Source organism: Chiloscyllium punctatum, chromosome 46 (assembly GCF_047496795.1).
Source record: "Chiloscyllium punctatum isolate Juve2018m chromosome 46, sChiPun1.3, whole genome shotgun sequence".
In the NCBI taxonomy this organism is placed as follows: domain Eukaryota; kingdom Metazoa; phylum Chordata; class Chondrichthyes; order Orectolobiformes; family Hemiscylliidae; genus Chiloscyllium; species Chiloscyllium punctatum.
In genome coordinates this window covers 50560669-50582312 of record NC_092784.1, presented here as the reverse complement: position 1 = coordinate 50582312, position 21644 = coordinate 50560669, and the positions used below count along the sequence as shown (strand labels likewise).

Here is a 21644-nt window from a genome sequence, read left to right as displayed (position 1 = left end):
AATCAATGACCATTTCCAACCGGAAGAACAAAGGGAGCAGATACATGGGAGCACCACCACCTTCGAGTTCCCCTCCAAGCCACTCCCCATCCTGACTTGGAAATACATTGCCGTTCCTTCAGTGTCACTGGGTCAAAATCCTGGAATTCCCTCCCCAAGAGTATTGAGAGTCCGCCTACAGCATGTAGACGGCAGCAGTTCAAGAAGGCAGCTCACCACCCTCTTCTCATGGGCAACTATAGATGGGTAATAAATGTCCAGTCAGCAACGCCCACATTCCATGAATAAACAAATAAGTTGTTTTTCTACTTACTAGTGACCAGTTTATAGTCCAAAGGAAGCTTAAGTCATGGCAGGGCAACGTAGCCATATTAAATACCTGTCTTGTAGCATTGAGTGGTGAGTGATTCATGATTCATGTGGGCTAGATGAGTGATCACCAGCTCGCTGTGAGAGTTTCGGAACTCTGTTAGCAGCTGGAATCACTGTAGCACATCCACGGGGCGGAGAGCGACGTGGTTGTATGTTTGAGGAGCTGGTCACACTGCAGATTACAAGCATGTGGATGGGGGGTGGGGGGGGGGGGGGAGGGGGTGAGGCAGTGGGGTGGGCTAGATGACCACCAGACATTCTGGGAGTAGCATGCAGCTAGTGCAGGAGTCCCCGAGTCTCTCTCTCTCCAGATGCTGGTGAGTGGTATCATTCCTCAGAGGAATGAATCATGAGCCATGTTTGTGACACTGCAGGTGGCTCAGCTGTACAGGTGTGGGGGGGGGGGGCGCTGGGGGCCGGGGGTGAAGAAGGATGAAATACCCTTGGTCTTCAACGTGACAAGAGTTCACTGATTTGGAAGGTGCTGTTGAAGAGGCCTTGATTATTTACAGCAGTGCATCGTGTAGTTGATGCACAATGGAAGCTGTGTGCTTCTGTGGTGGAGGGTGTGCAAGTTGAAAGTGATGAGCAACATCCCAATTAAATGCACTGTTTTGAACTGGATGTATTGTTCTGGGTGCATACTTCTTGAGTTATGATTATCCAAGTAAGTGGAGAATATTCTGTCTGTCAGTCATTAATGGGTGCAGTGTCCTGACTCGTGCTTTGTAGACCTGTTCTGCGGAGACCAGAGATGTGTTACTGACTGCAGAGTTCCAAACCTGCTGTTATGGCGCCACAGTATTCATACAGCAAGTCTAATTCAGTTTCTGGCCAAACGCTACCACTGTTATGGAGGGAGAATTCCTGGAATATATACAGGGTAGTTTTATAGAGAAGAATGTTGATGAACCATATAGGAAGTATGTATTTATACCTCGCATATGCTATGAAAAAAGGCAAATTAATATTATTGTAAGAGAACCTTGAGGACAAATTGCCATAGTAAAACCCTTCATTAAGTTTAAATGGAGTAACCCCTCAGAACAATTCATACATCGAAACAAAAGAAGGCCGATTAGTTTTAATGCATTGGAACGATACAGTATGGCAGTAGACGTGGGGTAGCTAATGTTTAAAGAATTTGCGTGTTGCTGAAAAGACATCCTTTGCCTTGCATCTTCAGGACAATTCAGAAGAAATAAACAACATTTATTCTGTCTGAGGGGAAGAGTACTGATAGCAGCATTACCACGGCCATTGTTCCAGTTAATGATGACTAACAGTTAACTGCTAAACTTTGTTTAAGTGTTAAACCAGGCACGTCAACTCTGGTTGGCCATGATATTGTCCTGAGAGGTTAACTAGAGAATGGCTGTTGCTTATTTTGTTGAGTTGAAACTAACACATTGTGTGTTATGTGAGAGAGATCTTTCTGTGCACAGCTGCAGGGACCTGTCCATTAAAGTGAATTGATATCCACGGGTATCCAACATTAGATATTATTCTGCAGTCGAGCAATATGTGTTAAATAGTTGAATAACATTGACAATTTAGGAATGTGATTGGGCTGGAAATGTGGCGCACTTGCTTCCACTGTACCATACATGTGTTAAAACAGAAGATGTAGCGTATTTGGATTTTCAGAACACTTTCCATTCGGGGTCCACTGAGAAGGTCAGTGAACAGAATTAGAACACCAGGTTCAGGGGTAATATGTTGGCATGGATTGAGGATTGCAGGAGGAAAGCAGGAAATAGGAATAAATAGGGTCATTGAGAAGTTGACAGGCAGTGCCCAGTTGGGTAATGCAAGGGATTGGACCCGAGCTGTTCACAATCGATGACAATGATATGGATGTGGAGACCTAGGGTAAATTTTCCGAAGTAACAAATGACGCACCTAGCTGGAAACTTGTGTGTTGTGTGAGCACAATGCAAAGAGAATTCCTGGGGATTTGGACGAGCAGAGTGAATGGGCAAGAACAAAGCACATGGAGCAAGAAATGGCCAAGTGTGAGATTATCCACCTTATTCAGAATGTTTCTCACATGGCGAGAGATTGGGAAGTGTTGATGTCACTTCAGAAGTCACTGAAAGTTAGCTTGCAGCAATTAGAAAAGGAGATGGCCATTGGCCTAATTGCAAGGTGATTTGGGTATAGGAACAAAGATTTAGCTTTATTCATATGGAACTTTGGGGAGACCACACGAGGTGTTGTGGGCAGTTTTTGGTCCCATTGCTTTAGGAAGGCGATACTTGCCTTGGAGGTTCCTGTCATGTGAGGCGAAATTGAGGAGATGCAGTCTGTAGTGTCGCGAGTTTAGACAAACGAGAGGAGATCTTGAGAGGCAGGAAGGATGGTTCCATGGGTCAGGGATTCAGAATCATGTGAGACAGTTTCACAATAAGAGGCAAGCTGTTTAGGACTGAGATGAGGTTGAATTTCTTCATTCAAAGTCCTGAGTCTTTGGAACTTTCTACCCCAGGAGAGTCTAGAAGCTCAGTCATTGTGCAACAGAGATTGATAGCTGTCCATTTCTGATGAAGACAAGGGATGTGGGGATACCACAGGAATATAGCAGTGAGATAGAACCTAATGTAGTAGAGCAAGCTCAACAAGCTGAATCACCTATTCCTGCTGCTATGTTGCTAGTCCTTATTTCCAGCTGTGAATGGTAATGAACAGGTTTCGAATAGTGAGAGGAAATAGATTTTTTTTAAAAGAACATTTTCGATTAATTTCCCTTGTGAGATGTTATCTGGGACTGCAACCAATAGCCAAATGGAATTGGCCCCCAGTACAAATCTGCGGACCTGTGGCATCAAATTTCATTCATGGGTGCTTTTGCCAGATTGCAACTTTGTTTTTAGCTACAGAAGCCTGTTTGGGTTCTTTGGTATTACTGTTTGCAGAGTTTTGAGTTTTCCTGCTGTCCATTACAGGAGCGATGCGTCTCGCAGTGAGCTGGCTGAACTTACCAAACAAGCCAATCCTGATGAGATTGACATTGACGATGACGACGATGACGAGGAAGGTGATGAAGAACCTGACGGTATGTGAAGATTCCGACAGTAATCCCACGGGAGTGCAACCTGACTAAAACTGCACTTACACATTCAAAGCACCTCTGTTAAAACCTCTATCAAACGTTCTAAGCCCTTTCCTTCTTTGCAACTACCTAAGTAACTCCCAAAGCTGTCTCGAAATCTATCTGTTGCCTTTCACTTGCTTTCCCTAACTGTAGAACTAGTTGGTGATCAGTGCTTAACACCAACACCCAGGTCATTTTGAAGTGTTTTATTTCAGCATCATGTGGAAGTGCAGCCTGGGACCCTGGTGCTGTGAGGCACCAGTGCTAACCACTGGACCACTGTGCTGCCCCTTGTTGGGCCTGTTTCCCTGGCTGGAATAGTGGTGGTGGATCTTAAGTGAGCGGATGTGCGCTACTATATGCAATAATGTGTGCACACGATTTAAATAGGAGGTCTCCATGCATAACCTTCAAACAAAAAGAAATTACATAGAGCTTTAGTAATGTTACTCTGAGACAGACTGCAAAGTGAGTTTCCTGCTTTGATTGCTGGTTTCTGTAGTGTTCACTGATTGCATTGAGGTGATAACGTAGCCACTTTAGTTGACATGTGTGTCTTAGGGTATCCAGTGATTCCAGCTGGCAGTGTTATGTGGATAGACCTTTCTGTGCTGAATGGTCCAGTAATGCTCCCAGTACAGACTGTCACGTGGAGGTGAAACAACTAGTTTGGTGAGTTGCTAGACTGTTGGTGGTGAAGTGTTACAGTTCACTTAGGAAGCTACAGTCGCTATGACAGCATGCACTATTGCCTGCACGTTGTAGCCTGGAGCGTTAATAGAAACATTCTTTCCATCACATGATGGCCTGCGATCTGTCCTGTCTCACCAGCTGCCATTGGGCGTGTATTGGGACTGAACCTGTATAGACTGAGCATTGGACTAGTCAGTCACCTCAGGATCGCAAACTGGGTGGACCAAAGCCGTCCTGTCTCTAGCAGTCCCTCAGCATTGAGGATGACTTTAGTCCACTGCGGTTCCGAGGTGACTGAACAGGACAGTGCTCCATCTCTCACACCCTCCCGCAAATGATGTTTGAAGATGTTCGTGGATGGGGGAGAAGTTCGGATTTTCACCCACACCATCCAGTATTTACACCTGGCCTTGATCCCGGCCTGAAGGAGGCGCTCCAGGTGATTGGCTTCTTCTTGGTTGCTTCTTCTTTAGTTTGGGCAGTCTTGGGCAAGGGGTTCTCAGTGGGGATATTAGATTTTTTCAGGGAGGGTTAGAGGACATCTTTGAGGTGCATCATCTGCTGTAACAGTGTATGGAGTTGAAAGTAATGAACCTATCTTGGCAGTTGAGTCATGGAGACTGTGGCTCAGAGATGTGGGGGCTGCTCACCGCACCGCAAGACACTCTAAATTAGCAAGTAAATATGTTCAAGTGTTTCCTTTCAAGTAAACCTCTCTGTTTATTTTAGATTAGAGTTGATATCATGGTTATTGAAACACCTCTACTATAACCTAGAATCCAATTTGGAATCTCTACAGTGTGGAAATAGGCCCAACAAGGGGCAGCACAGTGGCCCAGTGGTTAGCACTGGTGCCTCACAGCACCAGGGTCCCAGGTTAAATTCCAGCCTCGGGTGACTGTCTGTGTGGAGTTTGCACATTTTCCTCACGCCTGTGTGGGTTTCCCCCCCACAGTCCAAAAATGTGCAGGTCAGGTGAATTGGCCATGCTAAATTGCCCATAGTGTTAGTCAGAGGGAAATGGGTCTGAGTGGGTTACTCTTTGGAGGGTCAGTGTGGACTTGTTGGGCCGAAGGGCCTGTTTCCACACTGAAGGGAATCTAATCTAATCTATTCACCACTCTGAAAAGTAACCCAGACAGACACATTCCCCTACCCTACAGTTTACTCCTGACTAATGAACCTAACCTGCACATCCCTGAACACTATAGGCAATTTAGCCTGGCCAATCTACCCAAACCTGAACATTTTTGGACTGTGGGAGGAAACCGGAGCACCCGGAGGAAACCCACCCAGACACGGGGAGAACGTGCAAACTCCACACAGAGAGTTGCCCGAAGCTGGAATCGAACCCGGGACCCTGGAGCTGTGAGGCAGCAGTGTTTACCACTGTGTTGCCCCTAGATTGGATTCTAGATTAAAATAATTTTAACTGCCCTTTTAGTAAGTTACCTAACAACTTTTTTGTTTTATTTACAGAGGTGCCACTTGAACAGAAAACAGTCCCCACTGCAGTGTTTGGGGGCCTGAAGGATGACTGAACAGTAACTCCAAACACAGTAATTATTTCCCATCACCTTTAGGAACAGAAGCTGCTGTTCAGATGCAGATACCCTTTATATGTGTTTCAAGCACATTTGAACAAGCAAAAAACTAAACTGATAGAAAGATGCCCTGACTGTTTTGTAACAAAATTACAACATCTTCTACCTGCCTGCTGCCAGCCAGGAGCACTGTCTCGTCTTTTGTGAAACTGTATTTATATAAATGTATGGCAGGAGCCAGTTTTGTTTTTTAAAAAACAATCAAGACTCATTCTTATTACCTTAATAAAGGTGAGTTCAACAAAATATACTATGTGTGGAAAAGGCCAGCAGTTAGTCAAGGTGGGTGCAGATTCTATACTTTGGGAGACAGTAGAGACCTTCATTAACTTGTGTGTTTACTTGTCCATTTTTCCTTATGCAGCGCCCATGTCTTTCATTCTTTCCCAAACATTGACAGTCTCCGTGAGGATTGATTTTTCCTAATGCTTCCCAAGGACATTCCATGACCCGAGGCTTTCAAAAAAACTATCGCTGCAGAAAGCATCAAAATAATGCACCCGGAATTCTCAGTACCTCCCAGGCACCCAACATTAAATCTGATGTGACCATTTAAGTCAGTGGCCCACATTCTCTCTCAATGTTAAAGTCTTGCGATTAAAAAGCACCTTTCACAGCCTCTGGATGTCACATGCTTTAGCACTGAAGTCACTGCAGTAGCCCATTCGGAAACAGCAAGTTCCCGCCAAAAACAGTGCCAATATTTATCTGCTTTAATTGAGGTCCAACAGTGTTGGGTTGGCTACAGCCAGAGTGAAGCTCACTTCTGGATTGAGCATCACCTGTTGTCGATGTTGACTGATTTGTGAGTGACAGTGCCTTCTGCAGCTGGCACAGACGACCAGCCTTGACCTGAGGGGGGGCACGTGCTTTCTCCTGCTGATGGGCTGTCTCTCCTGCCACCTTGTGGTTTCTTTCTGCTGCTGGTCTCTCTGCACTCCCACTGTCAGTGGTGAGGAGTCACCGTGCATCCATTTTGTTTCCTGTCAGCTTGCAGGCATCCCTCTGTCTCGGACAGGGGTGGTCTGTGAGTCTCACGCCCATAGCAAGCTCACCAAGGAGCGTGTCTGGAGATATAGTGCAGGCATCCATTGGGCTCCAAAAAAAAAGTGCAGGCAGCCGAGTTGCTGCAGGACAATTAAAAAACGTGCACAAGAGCTGTTTGCAATGCATCTCTGAGGCTTCCTGGCCTAGAGAAGGGACACAGAAAATCACATAACATTGCCCATTCCCGCACTGTTTCCTGTTGTTAATTTTACCTTGTTAAATTGGTTGAATTTCTGCTGTTGCCATGGTTGCTGGCATTGTACATTTGCACATTGACTGGATGTGACCAGCCTAACAGCTGCAGGGTGCTGAAGTGACTCCAGTGAAGCCGAAATTCTGGCATACGCACTCTTCATCAAGCCAGAAGTTGGCTGTGAATCCCACTCTCGTGACTTGAGCACGTTACAGAGGCTGACACCCTCCAGTGCGGTACTGAGGCAGCGTTGCAGTCCTGGAGCGGTTTTAAGAGGATTTAAACTAGTAAGGTGTGGTAGGGGGGGGTGGGGGGGAACCCAGGGTGCTAGTGAGGAAAGAGATCAATCTGAGACTGGTACAGGAACAGTCAGGGCAGGCTGGGACAAAGCAGGGGACAAGATAGGACTGATAAATTTAAGTGTTTATTTCACTGCAAGGGGCCTAACAGGGTAGGCAGATGGTTAGAAACATGGGACTGGGATATCATCGCAATTCTGGAAATATGGCTCAGGGATGGACAGGACTGGCAGCTTAATGTTCCAGGATACAAATGCTACAGGAAGGATAGAAAGGGAGGCATTTTTGATAAGGGATAGTATTACAGCTGTGCTGAGGGAGGATATTCCCGGAAATACATTCAGAGAAGTTACTTGGGTGGAACGGAGAAATATGAAAGGCATGATCACCTTATTGGGATTGTATTATAGACCCCCCCCCAATAGTCAGCAGGAAATTGAGAAACCCATTTGTAAGGAGATAACTTGCTCAGTTACCTGTAAGAATAATAGGGTGGTTTTGGGGGGGGGATTTTAACTTTCCAAACATAGACTGGGACTGCTGTAGTGTTAAGGGTTTAGATGGAGAGAATTTAAGTGTGTACAAGAAAATTTTCTGATTCAGTATGTGGGAAATAAGGCAGGGCAGGTGACTGAGCTGTCAGTGGGGGAGCACTTTTGGGCCAGCGACCATAATTCTATTTGTTTTAAAATAGTGATGGAAAAGGATAGACCAGATCTAAAAGTTGAGGTTCTAAATTGTGTTACATATTGGCACTAGTGATATAGCCAGGAAAAGGATCGAGGATATAAAAGTGATTTCAGGGAGTTAGGGTGGAAGCTGCAGAGCAGGACGAACAGAGTAGTGTTCTCGGGTTCACTACCGGTGCCACGAGATAGCGAGGCTTGGAACAGGGAGTGGGCACAGCTTAACATGTGGCTGCGCAGCTGGTGGAGGAGGGAGGGCTTCAGATATGTAGATAACTGGGATGCCTTCTGGGGAAGGTGGGACCTGTACATGAAGGGCAGGTTGCACCTGAACTGGAAAGAGACCAATGTCCTGGGTGGAAGGTTTGCTTGAGTAGTTCGAGAGGGTTTAAACTAGTATGGCAGGGGGGGTGGGAATCTGAGCTATATACCAGAGGTGAGAGTTGATGGAGATGAGGCAATAGCAAGAGGTAGTGCAGCCAATGGGAAGGAATTTCCTGGGAAAGAACCAAGGGATTGATTAAAGTATGTTTGCTTTAATTCAAGGAGTATCAGGAATAAAAGTGATGTGCTTAGAGCATGGATCAGTACCTGGTGCTATGATGTTGTGGCCATAACAGAGACGTGGGTTTCTCAGGGGCAGGAATGGTTGCTGGATGTTCCAGTGTTTAGAACATTTAAAAAGAATAGGGAGGGGGGGAAAAGAGGAGGGGGTGTAACGCTGCTAATCAGAGACGGTATCACAGCTACAGAAGTTACCATTGTCAAGGAGGGTCTGCCTACTGAGTCAGTATGGGTGGAAATTAGGAACAGTAAGGGAGCAGTTACCTCATTAGTGGTTTACTACAGGCCCCCCAATAGCAGCAGGGAGATGGAAGAAAGCATAGGTCAGCAGATTTTGGAAAAGTGCGAATGTAGTAGGGTTGTTGTAATGGGTGACTTTATCTTTCCCAATATTGATTGGAACCACCTCTGAGCAGATGGTTTGGGAGGAGCTGTTTTTGTAAGGTGTGTTCAGGAGGGTTTCCTAATTCAGTACATTGACAGGCTGATGAAGGGAGAGGCCATTTTGGATTTGGTGCTTGGTAATGAGCTGGGGCAGATGTCAGATCTTGCAGTGGGAGAGCATTTTGGTGATAGTGACCACAACTGCCTCACATTCTACACAGTTATGGAGAAGGAGAGAAGCAGGCACAATGGGAGGGTATTTAATTGGGGAAAAGGAAACTATGATGCTATCAGACATGAATTGGGAAGCATGGACTGGGAGCAATTATTCCATGGAAAGGGCACTATAGACATGTGGAGACTGTTTAACCAACAGTTGTTGCAAGTGATGCATAAATGTGTTCCTCTGAGACAGGCAAGAAGGAGTAAGATAAAGGAACCTTGGAGACGAGAGCAGAGGAGCTTCTCGTCAAAAGAAAGAAGGCAGCTTACGTAAGGTAGAGGAAGCAAGGGTCTTGCTCAGCTCTAGAGGATTACAGGCAGGTGAGGAAGGAGCTCAAAGCTGGTCTGAGGAGAGCCAGGAGGGGGCACGAAAAAGGCTTGGCAGGAAGAATTAGGGAGAATCCAAAGGCATTTTACACGTATGTGAGGAATAAGAGAATGATCAAAGAAAGAGTAAGGCCAATCAGGGATAGCACAGGGAACTTGTGTATGGAGTCTGAGGAGGTAGGGGAAACCCTAAATGAGTTTTTTGCTTCTGCCTTTACTAAAGAAAAGGACCTTGTAGTGAATGAAACCATTGAGCAGTAGGTAAGCATGCTGGAACAGATAAAGATAGAGGAAGCTGATGGGCTGAAAATTTTGACAAACATTAAGATTGACAAGTCGCTAGGGTCAGGCCAGACCAGATTTGTCTTCGGCTGCTTTGGGAAGCGAGAAATGTGTTTGCTTCACTGCTTGTGAAGATCTTTGCATCCTCGCTCTCCACCAGAGTAGTACCTGAGGACTGGAGGGAGGCAAATGTAATTCCGCTCTTCAAGAAAGGAAATAGGGAAATCCCCGGCAATTACAGACCCGTCTCACGTCTGTTGACTGCAAGGTGTTAGAAAGGATTCTGAGGGATAGGATTTATGACCATCTGGAAGAGCATGGCTTGTGTAAATGCAGTCAGCACGGCTTTGTGAGAGGCAAGTCATGCCTCCCAAATCTTATTGAGTTCTTTGAGGATGTTACTAGACAGGTTGATGAGGGTCGAGTGGTGTATATGGACTTCAGCAAGGCATTTGATGAGGTTCCCCATGGTAGGCTCGTTCAGAAGGTCAGGAGGAATGGGATACAAGGAAACTTACCTGTCTGGATACAGAATTGGTTGGTTGACAGAAGACAGCGAGTGGGAGTGGAAGGAAAGTATTCTGCCTGGAAGTCAGTGATGTTCCACTGGCCTCTACTCTTTGTAATTTTTATTAATGATTTGGATGAGGAGAATGAAGGATGGGTTAGCAAGTTTGTAGACAACACAAAGGTTGGAGGTGTCATTGACAGTATAGAGGGCTGTTGTAGGCTGCAGCAGGACATTAACAGGATGCAGAGATGGGCTGAGAGGTGGCAGATGGAGTTCAACCTGGATAAATGTGAAGTGATGCATTTTGGAAGGTTGAACTTAAAAGTTGAGTACAGGATTAAAGACAGGATTTTTGGCAATGTAGAGGAACAGTGGTATCTTGGTGTGCAGGTACATAGATCCCTTAAAATTGTCACCCAAGTGGACAGGATTGTTAAGAAAGCATATGATGTTTTGGCTTTCATTAACAGGGAGATTGAGTTTAAGAGCTATGAGATCTTGTTGCAGCTCTATAAAACTTTGGTTAGACCGCACTTGGAATACTGTGACCAGTTTTGGTCGCCTTATTATAGGAAAGATGTGGATGCTTTTGGAGAGGGTTCAGAGGAGGTTTACCAGGATGTGCCTGGAATGGAGGGCTTATGTTACAAAGAGAGGTTGACTGAGCTCGGACTTTTTTCATTTGGAAAAAAGGAGGAAGAGAGGGGACCTAATTGAGGTGTACAAAGATAATGAGAGCCATAGGTAGAGTTGATAGCCAGAGACTTTTTCCCAGGGCAGAAATTGTTAACATGAGAGGTCATAGTTTTAAGCTGTTTGGCGGAAAGTATAGAGGGGATGTCAGAGGCGCGTTCTTTACGCAGAGAGTTGAGAGAGCATGGAATACATTGCCATCAGCAGTTGTGGAAGCAAGGTCATTGGGGATATTTAAGAGCCTGCTGGACGTGCATATGGTCACAGAAATTTGAGGGTTTGTATATTAGGTTTACCTTACATGAGGATCAATGGTCGGCACAACATCGTGGGCTGAAGGGCCTGTTCTGTGCTGTACTGTTCTATGTTCTATAAATTGGAGAAAGGCCAATTATGACAGTATTAGGCAAGAACTTTCACAAGCTGATTGGGGGCAAATGTTTGCAGGTAAAGGGACAGCTGGAAAATGGGAAGCTTTCAGAAATGAGATAATGAGAGTCCAGAGCAAGTATATTCCTGTTTGGGTGAAAGGAAAGGCTGGTAGGTATAGGGAATGCTGGATGACTAAGGAAATTGAGGCTTGGTTAAAAAAAATGAATATCAGATATAGACAGGATAGGTCAGAGTGTAAAGGCAGTAGGAGTATACTGAAGGGAAATCAGGAGGGCAAAATGGGGATATAACTCTATTTGCCAAAACTATCTTAAGAAGAATTCAAAGGATTTTTACAAATACCTTAAGGACAAAAGGGTAACTAGGGAGAGAATAGGGCCCCTCAAAGATCAGCAAGGCGGCCTTTGTGTGGAGCTGCAAAAGATGGGGGAGATACTACACAAGTATTTTGCATCAGTATTTACTGTGGAAAAGGACATGGAAGATATAGACTTTGGGGAAATAGATGGTGACATCTTGAAAAATGTCCAGATTACAGAGGAGGAAGTGATGGATGTCTTGAAATGCATAAAAGTAGATAAATCCTCAGGACCTGATCAGGTGTACTGTAGAACTCTGTGGGAAGCTAGAGAAGTGATTGCTGAGATACGTATATAATCGATAGTCACAGGTGAGGTGCCAGAAGACTGGAGGTTGGCAAATGTGGTGCCACTGTTTAAGAAATGTGGTAAGGAAAAGCCAGAGAACTATAGACCAGTGAACCTCACAGTGGTGGTCACGTTGTTTGAGGGACAGGATGTACATGTATTTGGAAAGGCAAGGACTGATTAGGGATGGTCAACATAACTTTGTGTGGGAAATCACGTCTCACTAACTTGATTGAGATTTTTGAAAATGTAACAAAGAGGATTGATGAGGACAGAGCGGTAGATGTGATCTATATGGACTTCAGTAAGGCATTTGACAAGGTTCCCCATGGGAGACTGGTTTGGCAAGGTTAGATCTCATGGAATACAGGGAGAACTAGCCATTTGGATACAGAACTGGCTCAAAGATAGAAGACAGAGGGTGGTGGTGGAGGGTTGTTTTTCAGACTGGAGGCCTGTGACCAGTGGAGTGCCACAAGGATTGGTGCTGGGTCCACCACTTTCTGTCATTTATGTAAATGATTTAGGATATGAGCAAAAGGGGTATAGTTAGTAAGTTGCAGATGACACCAATATTGGAGGTGTAGTGGACAGCGAAGAAGGTTACCTCAGATTACAACAGGATCTTAATCAGATGGGTCAATGGGTTGAGAAGTGGCAGATGGAGTTTAATTCAGATAAATGAGAGGTGCTGCATTTTGGGAAAGCCAATCTTAGCAGGACTTATACACTTAATGGTAAGGTCCGAGGGAGTGTTGCTGAACAAAGAGACCTTGGAGTGCAGGTTCATAGCTCCTTGAAAGTGGAGTTGCAGGTAGATAGGATAGTGGAGAAGGCGTTTGGTATGCTTTCCTTTACTGGTCAGAGTATGGAGGACAGGAATTGGGAGGTCACGTTGTGGCTGTACAGGACATTGGTTAGGCCACTGTTGGAATATTGCATGCAATTCTGGTCTCCTTCCTATCGGAAAGATATTGTGAAACGCGAAAGGGTTCAGAAAAGATTTACAAGGATGTTGCTAGGTTGGAGGGTTTGAGCTATAGGGAGAGGCTGAACAGGCTGGGGCTGTTTTCCCTGGAGTGTCGGAGGCTGAGGGGTGACCTTATAGAGGTTTATAAAATTATGAGGGGCATGGATAGGATAAATAGACAAAGTCTTTTCCCTGGGGTGGGGGAGTCCCGAACTAGAGGGCATAGGTTTAGGGTGAGAGGGGAAAGATATAAAAGAGACCTAAGGGGCAACTGTTTCACACAGAGGGTGGTACGTGTATGGAATGAGCTGCCAGAGGAAGTGGTGGAGGCTGTGCAGCCACCTTCAGGGTATAATGGACCTGGACTCCCAGATCTCTCTACTCATTAACTTTTCCCAAGGCTCTTCTGTTTACATTATAGTTCGCTCGAGAATTATACTTCCCAAAGTGCCTACATTTGCCTGGATTGAACTCCACCTGCTACTTCTCTGCTCAACTCTCCAGTCCACCTATATTCTCCTGTATTTTTTGACAATCCCCTATGCTTTCAGTTACTCCACCAATCTTCTTCATCTGCAAACGTACTGATCAGACCAACAAGGCCTTCTTCCAGATCATATATGTATATTACAAACAATAGTGGCCCCAGCACTGATCCCTGTGGAACACCATTGGTCACTTTTCTCCATTTCGAGAAACTCCCTTCAACTATGACACTCTGTCTCCTGTTTCTCAACCAGTTCTTTATCCACCGAGCTAGAACATCCTGCACACCATGTGACTTCACTTTCTTCATTAGTTTACCATGGGGAACCTTATCAAACCTTAGAGGTTTATAAAATCATGAGGGGCATGGATAGGGTAAATCGACAAAGTCGTTTCCCTGGAATCAGGGAGTCCAGAACTAGAGGGCATAGGTTTAGGGTGAGAGGGGAAAGAGATAAAAGGGAACTAAGGGGCAATGTTTTCACACAGAGGGTGATACATGCACAGAATGAGCTGCCAGAGGAAGTGGAGGAGGCTGGTACAATTGCAACATTTAAAAGGCATCTGGATGGGTATGTGAATAGGAAGGGTTTGGAGGGATATGGGCCGGGTGCTGGCAGGTGGGACTAGATTGGGTTGGGATATCTGGTCAGCATGGACAAGCTGGACCGAAGGGCCTGTTTCCATGCTGTACATCTCTATGAATGGACCCTTGTTTAAATCAGCATAGCCAGAATTAAACATTCTGCAATCAGCTGCAGCATAGATGAGCTTCAGATTCAGGTTTACATCAAACATTCCAGCACAGTCCAAGCCCTTTGGCCCTCGATGTTGCACCGACCTGTAGAACCAATCAGAAGCCCATCTAACCTACACGATTCCATTCCCATCCATATGCCTATCCAATGACCATTTAAGATCCCTTAAATTTGGTGAGTCTACTACTGTTGCAGGCAGAGAGTTCCACACCCCTACTACTGAATAAAGAACCTACCTCTGACCTTTGTCTTATATCTACCACCCCTCAATTTAAAGCTATGCACCTTTATACAAGCCATCGCCATCCAAGGAAAAAGGCTCTCACTGTCCACCCTATCTAACCCTCTGATTACCTTGTATGTCTCAATTAAGCCGCCTCTAAACCTTCTCTCTGACAAAAATAGCCTCAAGTCTCTCAGCCTTTCCTCTTAAGACGTTCCCTCCATACCAGGCAAACCCTAGTAAATCTCCTCTGAACCCACTCCAAAGCTTCCACATTCTATAATATGGTGACCAGAACTGTACGCAATACTCCAACTGTGGCTGCACCAGAGTTTTGTACAGCTGCAGCATGACCTCATGGCTCTGAAACTCAATCCCTCTACCAATAAAAGCTAACACACTGTATGCCTTCTTGACAACCCTATCAACCTGTGTGGCAACTTTCAAGGATCTGTGTACCTGGACACAGTGATCTCTCTGCTCATCTACACTACCAAGAATCTTACCATTAGCCCAGTACTCTGTGCATTCCTGTTGCTCCTTCCAAGTGAATCACCTCTCACTTTTCCACATTAAACTCCATTTACTACCTCTCAACCCAGCTCTGCAGCTTAACTATGTCCCTCTGTAACCTAGAACATCCTTCGTCACTATCTCCAACTCTGCCAACCTTAGTGTCATCTGCAAATTTACTAACCCATCCTTCTATGCCCTCATCCAAGTCATTTATGTAAATGACAAACAGCAGTGAACCCAAAACAGATCCTTGCAGTACCCCATTAGTAACTGAACTCCAGGATGAATATTTCCCATCAAAGACCACCCTGTCTTCTTTCAGCTAACCAATTTCTGATCCAAACCGCAATCTCACCCTCAATCCGATGCAGCTGTATTTTGTGCAATAGCCTACCATGGGGAACCTTATCAAAAGCCTTACTGAAATCCATATACACCACATCAACCACTTTACCCTCATCCACCTTTTTGGTCACCTTCTCAAAAAGCTCAATAAGATTTGTGAGGCATGACCTACCTTTCACAAAGCCATGTTGACTATCCCTAATCAACTTATTCCTCTCGATGATTATAAATCTTAGCTCTTACAACCCAGGGCAGGCTAAGCAAAGACATGCCAGAGAATTCCTAGAGGCCTGCCACTCCAACCACGACGCCATTAACAAACACTTGGATCTAGGTGCCATCTATCAACCCCTCAGAAAACGAACAGGAAATGACATCACCACAAACCCCAGGAACCCCATCCAGGAGAAAGATATAAATCGAAAGCAGGAGACAACAGCTTCGCTTCACTTGGAGGTCGCCACTGATGATGTTACCTAGCCAGGTAATGAAACATCTGGATATCAAACCTACAGCTCAGCGAGCAAACCTACACCCTAAATTGCAGAGGTCTACTAGTAAACAATGTGCATGAAAAGGTGGTTGTTGGGAGCAATAATAGCCGTGTAATTCAGAAGGTCTTGAGTCATTGAATCATACAGCATGGAAACAGACCATGCAGTCCAATTCATCGATGCCAATCAGATGTCCTAAATCAATCTAGTCCCCTTTGCCAGGATTTGGTCCATTTGTCTCTAAACTCTTCCTATTCATGTATCCATCCAGAGAACTTGTAAATGTAGTTGTACCAACCTCCACCATCTCCTCTGGCAGCTTATTCCATACACACATCAACCTCTTCATGAAAACGTTGCCCCTCCAGTCCCTTCTAAATATTTCCTCCCCACCTTAATCCTGTGCTCTCTAGTTTTCGACTCCCCTACCCTGGGGAAAAAGCCTTGACCATTCACCCTATCCATGCTCCTTGTGATTTTATAAACCTCACTAAGATTACCCGTCAGCCTCTGATGCTCCAGGGAAACCAGCCCCAGTCTATTCAGCCTCTCCCTGTAGCTCAAACCCAAATAGTTCAGTTTCCAATGTATTATGTTTAGTGTTTACATTTTAGGTTCAAAGGTAAATTGGTTCTTGTGTCTTAGCCATTTTCCAAGATGGCGGCAGCAAGATCAACAGCGTTAATCCTGACCACCTAACTTGGCCGGTCGTACAGCAAGTTCTGCAGCATCAACAGTGTGGTTGGTAACGTTTCCTTTTTGGGAGGCTTGGTTGCCCTGGGGCCTCCTCCTGATGTCATCCTGCAGGAGGCTAGGGGCCCCTGCAATGTGACCATCTCCAGCTTGGAGCCAGTGGACACAGAAGCAATGGCCGTGGTGACAACAGGAAAGGAGCACGTTGCTCTGACCCCAAGGATGATGGGGGCAACTGAAGGAGCAGAGAGTGTGAAGGCTATGACAAGGGAAGGATGGGCTTTGGAAGCGGTTTTAGTTTTAGTAACATCAATTTAATATTAAATCTAAATATTTTAGTACTTGCACAATGAATACAATAGCTTATTCTTATCCAAGATGGCATCAGAATGTGGAACCTTTATCCACTGCTTACTGTACTTAGGTATTAGTGACTATTTACTGTTTATTTAAAACATTAAATATGTGGGTGCAGCAAAGTGGCCCTAGCAAGACATTCAGTCCAAGGACAATTAAGGGATGGATAGTGACATGGAAGAGGCAATGGACAAAAGACATACACTTACCCGACTCAGAGTATGGAAAATGACATTGCTTAAAAGTTCCAACCTGTCAAGACTATCAGATATTTTTGAAACTTTTCTTTGGAGAACTGGAATTTTGCATAAAACAGTACAGATCAAAGTTGAATTGGCCACATACCAATAAAACTCAAAGTTGCCTGCACTCTTGAAATTAAGTTCCTGTATTTTGTTTTAAATAATAGAAAACTTAATCAAATTCCAAAGGTCAAGCACAAGAGCATTTATTGATTTATCACACATCAGTGCAACTGCAGTTCCAGCCAACGGTAAGTTGTATTGAACATCCAACATCATTTGAGATTCTAACTGTACTGAAGAATGCTCTCAGTTGCAGCACAACGGGGTCATATTACTAAATTGCTCTAGGAATAAATGTGTAATGTTAGCGCCACTATTCTTCACCCAGCTGAGAAAGTTCAAGGCAAATTTACAAGTTCCTCAAGGCCTGAGCAAAATATGAATCTCCACAAACCTCACTTAAGGACTTGCCTCTTCAATTGTCTGACCTTTTGCAGTTTTTGCCAGTTTCCAACAGCTCCCATTACCCTTTGGGTGAAAATGATTGCCCTCATATCTCCATTAAAAAAAAACCAACTACCCCTCACCTTAAATGCACACCCCTGATCATTGAAACGTTCTTTCCATCTACACCCTTCACCACATCTCAATCATACAGCTCCAAGTTAAACAACCCCGGTATGTCGAATCTCCCTTCAGAACTAAACCTCTCCAGCCCGCTTAACAGCCTTGTAAATCTTCTCTGCAATCTCTCCAGTGTTTGCACATCCCTTCCATAATGTAGATTCTAGAACTGCACAAAAGACTCTAGCTGTGGTCTAAGTAGTAATTTATACAGTTTCAGCATTCCCGTCCCCCACCAAGCCAGTTCTTAGTGACCATGCCTTGACTAATCAAAGTATTGCATATGCCTTCTTAACCACTTTATTTACCTGTCCTGCTTCCTTAACAGACTGTTGGACATGTACACAAAGTCCCCCTGGTTCTCAGTGCTTCCCAGGGTCCCACTGTCAGCCCTGGCAAGTGCATCGTCTTAGAGTCATAGGAAACAAACCCTTCGGTCCAACCAGTCCATACCGAACATAATCCAAAACTAAACTAGTCCCACCTGCCTGCTCCTGGCTCATATCCCTCCAAACCTTTCCACATATCTTTTAAAATTATATCTGTACTCACATCCATTATTTATTCAGGAAGTTCATTCCACACACGAACTTGCACCCTCCCATGTCTTTTTTAAAATCTCCCTCCTCTCACTTTAAAAATGTGCCCCCTAGTCTTCAAATTCCCCATCCTAAGGAAAAGACAGCTCCCTTTAACCATGTCTATACCCCTTTATGATTTGAATGTTTGCCACTGATCATCCATCTGACCAGGCCAACTAGTTCCTCTTGTAATCCTCCTATTTACCACAAAAACTGATTAACATTTCTACATTCAAGTCTAAAATTATCTGCACATACCACAAACAGCAAAAGCATCAACACTGACCCCTGTGGAATGCCCCTGGATACAGTCTCCCAGTCACAGAGACATTTCCTTGACCATCACCCTCTGCTTGCTCCCACTCAGTGCATCCTGGATCCAAGCTCCCAAATTTCCTCCCACTCTTACCTTTGTCAATGGCCTTCCGTGCAGGATCTTATCACGCAGTATTGTAAATGTTTAATAGGATCAGGCAGACACAATCGCAAAATACTTCTTGTAAATTGGTAAATCGTTTTTATTAAATGTCCAAGATCATTTTTCTCATGGTACGCCTCCTAATATTACAGAGTCCAAGACCCACATCTGTAGACATACATCAGAGTCCATTTTAAACCTAAAAGGTCACATCTCAAGCATGGTACCCTGTACAGTGTTACATGTTGGGTTAAAAATAAAAAGAACTTTAGTCCAGGCTTATTTACGGTCAACTTAATGCTCATCAAAAGCCCCAAAGGGGTTTAGCAACATCACTGCAATGGTTGATGGGTCCCATTTTGGGCAGGGCAGGGTGGTCTCTTCCCACTGCGCATGTTTCTACAACAGTTGGTAGATATTCTAGCATTGAGTGAAAGTTTTCCAGTAAAACCCAGGAAACCTCGTCCCACGGGGCGACTGCAAAGTGAAATCCACTTTCTCAACTACAAAACCATGATAGGTTCCATTAAATCCAACACTGGGTGGGGCAGCAGGAGAGAAATGAGCCAGTTCCAGCATGGTGGGTACAGTATGTACATATTAGTGAACACCCTTCTGTCGTTACGCAGAAAATCAATATGTATTCTCACTGTCCTCTCTCGCAGGGAGGTAGGGGCATGCTTAGAATTGCATCTGATGAACATCTGACTCCAAAGATGGTAATGGCAGTGGAAAATACAAAGGCTAACTGGGGAAAATGGGCACACACCCAAAGGTCTGGTGCTGCAGGACCTTTGTTTGCTAGTGTTCAAGGTTGCTTCACATTTTCTTTGTGGGTGGGTGGTGGTGGTTAGGGTCATCTCCAATACCTCCTGGTGACCAACAATCTGCACCAATTAAGCTGACCGGCCAGAATGGTTAAACGGTGACATCACCTCTTTAAAAACATGGCCCAGCCTGAGGGGGAAAGGCACCGACCTCCTCGTTCCAAGTGGAGGACCCCTCTTCACTGGTGGTGCTCTGAGTAACTCCAATAGCCCGACCAGGCCGTGAGCCATTTACCAGCTCCCTGAGTGCAGCAGTCGTGCATAGTGGGAGCCTTAAACCAAAAGGAAAACAAACTCCTTCTACCTGATCCAATGTGGCAAGCAGAACCAAAATATTGTCAAAAATCCAACATAACAGTCCAGAACTGAGACCCAGGTTTTGGCCTGGTTTCTGTATTCATATTATGATTCCCAAGCAACCCAGTTCACCTCTTCAACAATCTAGTGCCAAACAGAAATGCTAAAATTAAGAAACGTGCATAATTACTTCCAAGATTCTTCATTGTCTGTGTGTGTGTGTCTGTGTGTCTGTGTGTCTGTGTGTGTGTGTCTGTGTGTCTGTGTATACACACACGTGTGCAAACTGCGATCACCAACCTCACATTCACCAAATAGAATTCAGTCTCACCCCACTGCCCCCAGCCCTAACAGATGCCACCAGACCACTTAATGCTTGTTCCCTTAGGAGAGGGCTTTACAAACTGACTTGACAAGGTGGGTCCAAGAAATAGGTAACTAATCCTTTGTCCACAGAGCAAACACTTGACCCTTTCGCCACAGAGGATGCAGAAAAGGAGTCTCTTAACTCCCCAAATTTGTAAAAGCCATCAGAGCTCTGGCCATTCCCTTGCAGCGGAACGGACAACAACTTTTGGCAGGGCTTCTATGGAATGCTACACGATGGCCCAGCATCCAACTGTGGGAAAGGGGAGAGAGACAGACAGACAGACAGACAGATTTGAGCTCCTCTACACAGCACACTGAACAGAGATACCATGTGCCGAATAACAACAAAGACAGACAGAAACATTGTCATGGGACCTTCAGCCTGCACGTTACAAACCGAAACTGGACTAGATTCATCGGAGAGAAGTTCAAAGTAAATTCCTGGCCGGCTCAGAGGGTCCAATGGGAAGCGAGAAGGTGCAGTGTACATCAGAAAGGATCACCATCGAGACCCCAGCTCAGAACATACCCCCAAAGCACCAGGGGAGCAAATTCCAAGTTTGCATTTGGAGTGGTTTCATAGAGTGAGCTTTGGAGCCAGGCCCAAACCCAGATGGCGGAAGGTCAAATCTGAATCAGACTCGACGTAATCAAAACAAAGACCAGATCGATCCTGGGCAGATTCAAACAGTTCGTGCAGGGAGGGCAGCACAGCTGGACTGGACCTTTACACCCCATGCCAGAACTGAACACTGTGAGAATGCAGAGTTTATTAAGCGATTGATTCAAGATACTTTCCTCATTTGTTTCACAAAAGCAGGCAAGTTTTGGTGATTATTTGAGTAGTTAATACAACCTCAACTCAGATCGCACTCAAATACCGCAGCAAGTTCTTTACAGTAACTTGCAAACGATGTTACTACCTCCCAATCATGGTTTCAGAAGTGACAAGAGTACCTTAAATATTTCATCTATACAAACTGCTAAATCATTTAAATAACTCCATTATATACAGACACAACATTTCGATCATCAGTAGTAACCTTCTGGAATTTTACCTCAAAAATTTGTACATCTAATTTATTTATCTTTGCTTTTTTCTTAAAAAAAAAGAGAACACGTTTTGACCCATCCGCAAGTCCTTGCCTCATCGGAGTTTCGAACTTCAGACACACCAGCGTCACCGCAACCTCTCGACGCCATCGCTCGATGAACCCATTGGCGCAGATTCCACTGGGTGACAGGGAGCCGGGCTCGTAACTCCTTCCCAGGACGGGTACACTCCCAACCAAAACCAGCGACGCACTTTTGTTGTGATGGGCCAGGCGAGCGACGGGTAGCATGCAGAGATGGCAAAACAAGGGCCCAGCATGGTTAACTCACCCGTGGCAAATATTAGAAATAAAAAAAACAGAGGGAGATAGACAGAC

At 44.9% G+C, this 21644-nt stretch overlaps 2 protein-coding genes across 8 annotated transcripts in view; one reads left to right on the top strand and one right to left on the bottom strand.

Annotated features, from left to right (window-relative positions):
* The window catches only part of xab2 (XPA binding protein 2), a 48988-nt gene extending 42977 nt beyond the window's left edge, over positions 1-6011 (top strand). Inside the window, exons 18-19 of the mRNA XM_072564209.1 lie at positions 3318-3427; positions 5639-6011. Of these exons, the coding sequence (XP_072420310.1) occupies positions 3318-3427; positions 5639-5700 (172 nt within the window). The 3' untranslated portion in view covers positions 5701-6011. The remainder of the gene's footprint in view (positions 1-3317; positions 3428-5638) is intronic.
* A 12786-nt stretch (positions 6012-18797) lies between these two features.
* Positions 18798-21644, bottom strand: part of camsap3 (calmodulin regulated spectrin-associated protein family, member 3) — a 208053-nt gene continuing 205206 nt past the window's right edge. For all 7 annotated transcript variants that reach the window (XM_072564202.1, XM_072564203.1, XM_072564204.1 and 4 more), the window contains one exon: positions 18798-21644. This exon is cut by the window's right edge and continues 432 nt beyond it. The gene's annotated coding sequence lies outside the window, so the exon portion shown is untranslated.